The following is a 7,702-nucleotide window of genomic DNA, read 5'->3' on the forward strand; positions in this document are numbered from 1 at the left end:
TTTCAGAATGAGATTTTCGCATCTCGGCATCAGGACGAAAACAGTGTGGCGTGTATCGAGGATAAGTGCTATGTATTAACATTAGCACAGTACTGTAGGTAAGATCTGTTTTAATTGTATTAGTTCTAATCAGCTAATCTGTGTCAAATGTGTGACCCTGCAAGTGAAAACCCAGCTAAAATCATATTTTTGTGATTTTACTGTTTTCTACGTTCTGTAAAAATATAACATTGATATCTTTAATATTGACTATGTTTAGATGGACAGCAGTAAACTAATTGTTAACCTTATTCTGAATAAGACAATATTCGAATTAAGGTGTTTACATAAGTTGCTCTAAGGATACAAATCAATTAATTGCACACGTCATTACGTCCCCATCCCATGCCGTCAGACATTCCCCCTAGAATTTTCCGTATTAACAAACAGTTTGTCTTCCTTATGGCACCATATGGGTCATTCCACCGAATCATGTTGTAACTTGTCAAAATTGAAGTTGATATTTTTCTTTTTTTTAAACTAAATCTAATAACACACGTTTTACTTTTCAAAATGAGTATTGGTCAATCTCAGGTAACTAGTAATTTTTTTAACATGGTTTCAGAAAGAAATGCAAACAAAAAACTGTTCACATGCCTTTTTCTTGGTGTGGCAGTTAAAGGGTTAATGGAGGGTGGGGGCATTTTGATAACAGGACTGAAAGTAACAGGACTGAGTTTTTAGCATAGATTTAGCAAATAGATGAAATATAGCTGCATTAAATATGTGCTAATAGCATAAAGACACTTAGCAAGTTCTAGTGATTTACCAAAATGTTTTATTTTAAAATTGTCCATTAACATCAAAGAAATAATACTGAACATTAAAGGAATAGTCTACTCATTTTCAATATTAAAATATGTTATTACCTTAACTAAGAATTGTTGATACATCCCTCTATCATCTGTGTGCGTAAAATATAGTTCCTCTTTTAAATCTGCTTAGAAAAGCGCTACGTTTTATTTTGTACCACCAAACTTGCTCGTATAACTACACGTCTTAAATAGGAAAAACATTGATGTGTTTGGTCACTTCTAACTTTATCTCTAAATGGTACCATTGAATGAATGGGGCTAAGCTAAATGCTATCGAAGCGTCGCAGCGCGCTCCAGCGCTTACGTGCACGCACACAGATGATAGAGGGATGTATCAACAATTCTTAGTTAAGGTAATAACATATTTTAATATTGAAAATGAGTAGACTATCCCTTTAAGATTGACATTCACAGTCATAGCATCAATATCATAAAATATACAAGAAAAGAAAATGAGAAAAGTGACTTTTAATCTTTACATGACCTTCAGAAGATCCAGATGATGTCACTTCCTCTTGAAAATGTGAATTGCGGGATATTCCTAAATATTCAGAGGGGGGAACATGTTGGGTAACATGACTGAGTCAAACACTGGGGACATAATTAAATGTGCATTTTATCTAAAATATTATTACTTTTCCATGGTAAAAAAAAATTTAAAGCAAAGATGGAATATGGACCCACACAAAAATGCAAAAAATTAAAGATATCTAAAGAATTGTTTGCTTTATATTTAAAGGTAAAGTATAGAGATAGAGAAAAATGCAATTTTTCAGTTTTCTGTGTAGTTTTTATTAATGTTTTAAAATATTTAGTGTAAGATTAAATTTATATTTGGTGTAAGATTAACATGCAGGACACTTTGCTTAATAATAAAATGTATTTTGGAGTTAGTTTTCATACATTTTTATACTTTTAATATCCTGGGGACAGAAATATTACCTATTCGGTGGAATGACCCATATACAGTTTTGGGTGTTACATTTTTTAATTTTACGAAAGCTTTAAATGTAGTTAATTTTCATGATATGCACATTTTTTAATAATATAATACGATATTTATAATTTATAATAATATTATTTTCCCTTTATTCTCTTATTATGTCTTATTTTAATAGGAGAAATCTGAAAGCCAGTGCAAGAAAACATTGAATTTCTTATTTCTTTAGACAAAATACAATATCACATAACTACACAATATCTGTGATTAAATAGCAATACTGGTGGTAAAAAAAGTGAGTCCTACCTGTCGCAACACTCTCTACTTTGCCTTCTAAAATAGCATTTTATTCACAGGAATACCTTAATACAATTTCCAACAAAAAGTATTGTTTAGTGTAAAACACATTAAGGATTAAGGAAGACAGTGTCGATTTTTTTTCACAAAAACTTTTCATTCAGCTAACTGATGCCTCTCCTTCATTGACTTTCATTCAAAGACAACGGCCTCTAGTCTCCTTACCTGCATTGTGCGTACTGCAGCATTAAGGGGCGGTTCACATTTCGCGTCTGAAACCGTGCAGAAAACGCGACCGTTGGTTGGTTCTTGTCACATGACCTGTGGTGCGCATGCGGCATTCTAAAAAGTTGAAATGTTTTTAACTAGATGCAGTGCAGACGCGCCTGGAAAAAACATGCGCGTTGTACGTGCCGCTTACGTTTTGAGCGCACATACTGCGTGGATACATTTGAAATAACGAACTTGAGCGCGCAAAAGATGCGTTATGTGAACCGCCCCTTACACTTTTTGTTTTATTGACTTCCATTCATACGCATGCGAATGCGTCAGACCGAAAACGCTAGCTTGTGTGAAGATATTTCACATTTTGCTGCGCACCAAAGATCTGGTAAACTGTACTGTGCGAATTCGTTTCACGTGGAGACATGTAACCAGTAGAAAAATGGTACGTCACGGCGTGACCTTTCTCTACTGAAAAGCAAAATTGGAACAAGTCAAAGATCGTACATTAATGAAGCACTCTCTGCCCATATTTGCAGTAACGTCCGAAAAATATTAGCATGTTCAAAGTCTAGTTTGACTGCACCCTTAAGAATTTTTATGTTAACTCTTTCCCCACCATTGTCGATTTACCTCGTCAATTAAGAGAAAACGCTTCCCTACCAATGACGAGTATGTCCGGCTTTCCGCAATACCGCTATTGTCCACCAGGTGGCAACTTATAAAACCCCAAAGTATTGTCCTAGGGCAAACAACTGTATGTCCGTGTAGGTTTTGAGGATCGCTCTCCATATGATCTCAATCAAAAATCCTTCACAAAATTGGAATTATCTTTTTGCTCAAAATTTTGTGTTTTTGAAGAAACCTACCTATATTTGACAGGTGATAAAAAGAGAAATAATGAAGGTAGGATGAAAAAAAAATTAGTTTGAAAGGAGAGGGTCTGTTCTTTCATTTAATATATTGTATGCTTATATATTTAAAGAAGAACATTTTCTGGAAGGCATTAAAGTTTTGTGAAAATCATAAAAAATGCTGGCGCTGGCTGGCAACTTTTTTATAAAACGATGGTGGGGAAAGAGTTAACCTTGCTGGCTTGCCTTAAGGTGCCTTTGGCCTTGCTCTTTTGTTTGCCGTCAAACAGTTGACCACTGCCATGTGTGTTTGTGTCCTGTCGCAAATTGCAGCGAAAACTCCCACACAATGTTAATATTATGATTATGTTTACGATGCACTTCAATGATGCGACTAAAATAGAAATACTCCACGTCTTAATTCGATATGTGTTTACTTCCATTATGATTTTAGTCGGATTATAACCAAAAATCTCTGTTTTCATGGTAGTTACCTAATCAGAATATCGTCTTTATCGAGTTAATATCGAATGGTTGTTGTCCATGTAAACATACTCATTGACTAAGGTCAAACTTTAATGCTCCAAATCTCATAATTAGAGACACAAATAAGACTTCAACATGAATTTCACAGATAGGGTCACGCATATCATATGTTTTAATATATTTAAACTGTTCTAAATAAAATATAATATGTAATGTGGTTTTATATATAAGCTGCTTTTAAACATTTCAGATTTTGTGCCTTGGTGAAATGTCGCGAGGAGGGGTTTCCCAGACGTAGCCCCCTGGTTCCTCCTTCTAACTACGTAATTCCTGCTCATCGTTGCGTGCCCAGTGACATAGACCCTGACCTGGTGTTCGTCTGCCGCCATGTTTACGACTTTCGTTTCGGCCGTCTGCTGAAAAACCTGCAGTAGGTCTCACAGGGGTGAATTGATGGAGCCATACACTGAAAATTCAAATCCAAAACGTCATGACACAATCAAGTCCTATCAACCGGATGCCACAGGGAATTGGGTTGTTGTTTTTTATTAGTTTCCCTTTAGGATAAATGCTCTCTGTGTAGGACTCCACGAGTTTACATTAGTTTTTTCTTTGTGACGTCGTATAATGGCATTCTGAGCACAACGACCTTGAGTTTAAAGGTACCAATCGCCAATATGTGATTTCTCACTCCATGAGTTTGAGTATTTATTTTTGCAGTTATCTTTTATATGTGCTGTATACGTGTATAAAGAACAAAAAAAATGATAATAATGCAGGAACATTACCTTGAATAACGGAATAGAGCTCAATTTGGTAGTAAATGCACCCTTACTAATCCTGATTATTTGTAGAATTAAAGATATATTTATTTTTAGATGAATTAAACACAAGCTCCTTATTGTAGCAGGCACCATTCGTATTTCTTCCTCCAATCAATTTGATCCATGAACATTCATTAAATTCATAAAAGGGTGTGGAGGACTTATTATGATGGACCAAGTATCCCATGTAAGTGCTCCGTTAATCGACCAACGAAAGGTTTGTATGTCAAGCTGTTGTCCTCTTGTTTCCCTCGAGACTTGCCTTAGAGTTTCCCCTCATCCGATTTTCTGCCTTCCCAGCAAACCAAAGGTTATCACAGCACTCCTTAGCATCCCAGGCCACCACCTTTGCATCTCCATAAAATTGCACTAACGTATCATTTACCGAGTCAGCAGTTTGACTGTGATTCAAATGTCACCTGCTACTGATCTCCAAATGCAGGAAAATACTGTGTATTTGTCGTACGTGTACAAAGAGAAACGAGATAACTCTAATCTTAATGCGGGAGGTGCTCGGTAACTGTCAGTTACAAATGTGAACGGACAAATTTTATCTCATTGGCACAGGCCTGCTTTCAACGCGTGCCCTTCGCTTCTCGTCCTACGATGTGGTTTTGTTACAAGATCTTTAATTAAGAAATGAAACGCTGTTTTATATGGTCTGTCTGTGCCTTTAAGAGTCTGCTATCGGTGTCAGAAGTTTACTTTTTATCAAGCTTTACGTTTTCGGCCTGCTTGTTTCGCATCTGTTATCTGTACTAAAAAGCATTGATAAGATTGTCTGCCCGCCATATGCTGACCTTCACACTCGCCTCTTTAAACTGTTTTGGAGTTGTTTTGTAACATTACAAATCATCTTAACAGACTTTTACAAAAGATGTGAGGTGATTTCGCATTCAAATGGTAACTTTTTATACATGAGGAGACCTGTTTGGTTTTTATACAAAGACAGTTTGTGTAGGTTAACAAACTTTTTTTTAAATGTATACTAGAATCCATTCCTTTCAAATTATGTTAATCTGTCCTTTCAATAGTTTAATATTCAATAGTCCTTTTGCATTATCATGCCCAAATATAAAAAACAGAACTGAAATATCACAGTATCTTCCCGATCTTATGCTTTGTTTTGTCAGTTAACACAGTTAATGTCATCTGCTAGCGTCAGATATGCCAGTTTAGACGTGGTAATGCCATAACGGTTTTGCGGATCATTTAAGCAGAGCTCTTTTTTGCTTCGGTTGACAGTGTGGTCGAGTAGATTCTTGCCGTTTGTGTGAAAATTAAGTATTTTTGAAATGTGTGCGCTTGTATAGCAGAATGTTCTGGAAATGAATTTGTCAACGTGTACCAAAATTGGGTAGAGGATTACGTTCATTCCTCTGTATACAAAACTGACCATGAAGTCCTTTGCTCTTTTGATGTGCGACTGTATGTGGGCGAGTGTGTCTATATAAATATATATATATATATATTTCAGTGCAGCATGGAAGTACTGGGCATTCTTTGAAATTATAGATCTAGCACAGCGCATTTGTATTATTTAAAATAGAAATGTATATTATAAGAGGAAAATATTTAAAAGGAATAAATAATATATGAGTATCAAGGTCCTTGTTTGGGTTGTTTTTATGTATGTTTGCCTTTTTGAGGTGTGTTCAAGGCAACACCGTCAGTCAAATAATTTAAAGAGCACCTATTTCATTGCTAAAAAACAACGTTATTTTGTGTATTTGGTATAATGGAATGTGTTTGCGTTATACACATTATTTTCCACATTTTTGTAGCTCCAGATTTTACTTTCTTTTTGAAACGCACAGATTTGAAAAGCTCTGTGTCTCCGATTGGCCAGCTAATCTGTACGTAGTGATTGGCCTGAATATCTCTGAGGTCAGCCGGAACGTGACGCTCCTTACCATGTTTGAATGATTCGGTTGCTAACATGTATGTACTAATACACAATTACACACCAAAGGAAATGTAAAAACGTGAATCGTACTATAGGTGCTCTTTAAGTTATTACAGGGTTCCCACTGGTCCTTGAAATCCTTGAAAGTTTGTGAATCTGGGGGAAAAAATTCAAAGCCCTTGGGAGTTTTTGAAAATATACATACAAGTCATTGAAAGTGCTTGAATCTATTTTATGCAAGAATTTTTCTGGAAAAAAATCCATATTATTCCTGTAGGATAATATCATGAAATTCTAGACTTTTTAAGCACACGTGCTACACTGTTTGCTTTAAATAGTTATATATTCTGTATGCGAATGTTGATTCATACCAAAAAATTGCATAGTTGTGTTTGACACATGAAAACGTCACGGGTTATATGTATGTAACTGTTGTTCCCTGAGAAGGGAATGAGACGCTGCGTCTCCCTTGCCATACTTCCTGCGTCCTTGTTATGCCGTCTTTGGCAATATTTCAGATAGTGATATACTTCCTGGCTCCCATGTCACCCTGTCTTTGTCGTTAAGCCTCACCATTGGTTGAATTTGATATACACATTCAGACGCACTTACCCCTGTAGGCGTCCCCAAAGTGTCACCGCAGTGACGCAGCGTGAGTTCCCTCGAAAGGGAATTGTAACAATGTATCTTAAAAGGTAACACGATGTAACCGTAGGCTACTCTTACTTGAAATGTGTCCCCACATTTAGTCCTTGAATTTGGTATTATTGGAACTGGAAAGTCCTTGAAAGGTCCTTGACTTTGAAGTTAACTAAGATGTGGGAACCCTGTATTATTATTATTTTTTAATATGCTCTTTTTTCCTCAATGGCCCCGATTCAGATTTGGTCCAGAGGCATGTCAAAAAAATCCTAGCATCTGTGTATATCACCTGGAGGCTCCTCAGCATGAAAATTTTACATTTAAAAAGGCGTCCAAGCACAGGCAGGGTCCTCATTTATAAAGCATGTGTATGCACATTTTAAGGATGAAATCTATGCAAAGTTTAATAATTGAGAACCCAGAGGCTAAAACCAGACAAAATTTGGGCTGTCAGTGAAAATGTAATATATGTCTAACCGAAAAATACATGAAATAAATAAATGTAACCAAATCCCTTGTAATCACTGTTGACTTTTGCTTACTTTAATTTCAAACATCTTGCAAGTTGTTTTAGCAAAAATGACATGTATAAATTCAAGTATATTTTGGCTAGAAGTGGGTTCCTTTGTTACTTTAACTTCCGTCTACAGTAGTATTTTAATTATCAATTTTATAGT

At 35.8% G+C, this 7,702-nt stretch overlaps 1 protein-coding gene across 4 annotated transcripts in view; it reads left to right on the forward strand.

The window, feature by feature from the left end:
• Positions 1-6,084, forward strand: part of bahd1 (bromo adjacent homology domain containing 1) — a 49,536-nt gene extending 43,452 nt beyond the window's left edge. For all 4 annotated transcript variants that reach the window (XM_055172227.2, XM_055172230.2, XM_055172229.2 and 1 more), the window contains exons 6-7: positions 7-98; positions 3,904-6,084. In XM_055172227.2, coding sequence (XP_055028202.1) covers positions 7-98; positions 3,904-4,087 — 276 coding nt within the window. In that variant the 3' untranslated portion in view covers positions 4,088-6,084. The remainder of the gene's footprint in view (positions 1-6; positions 99-3,903) is intronic.
• The last annotated feature ends 1,618 nt before the right edge of the window (positions 6,085-7,702 follow it).

The sequence above is a fragment of the Misgurnus anguillicaudatus genome, chromosome 7 (assembly GCF_027580225.2).
Source record: "Misgurnus anguillicaudatus chromosome 7, ASM2758022v2, whole genome shotgun sequence".
Taxonomy (NCBI): domain Eukaryota; kingdom Metazoa; phylum Chordata; class Actinopteri; order Cypriniformes; family Cobitidae; genus Misgurnus; species Misgurnus anguillicaudatus.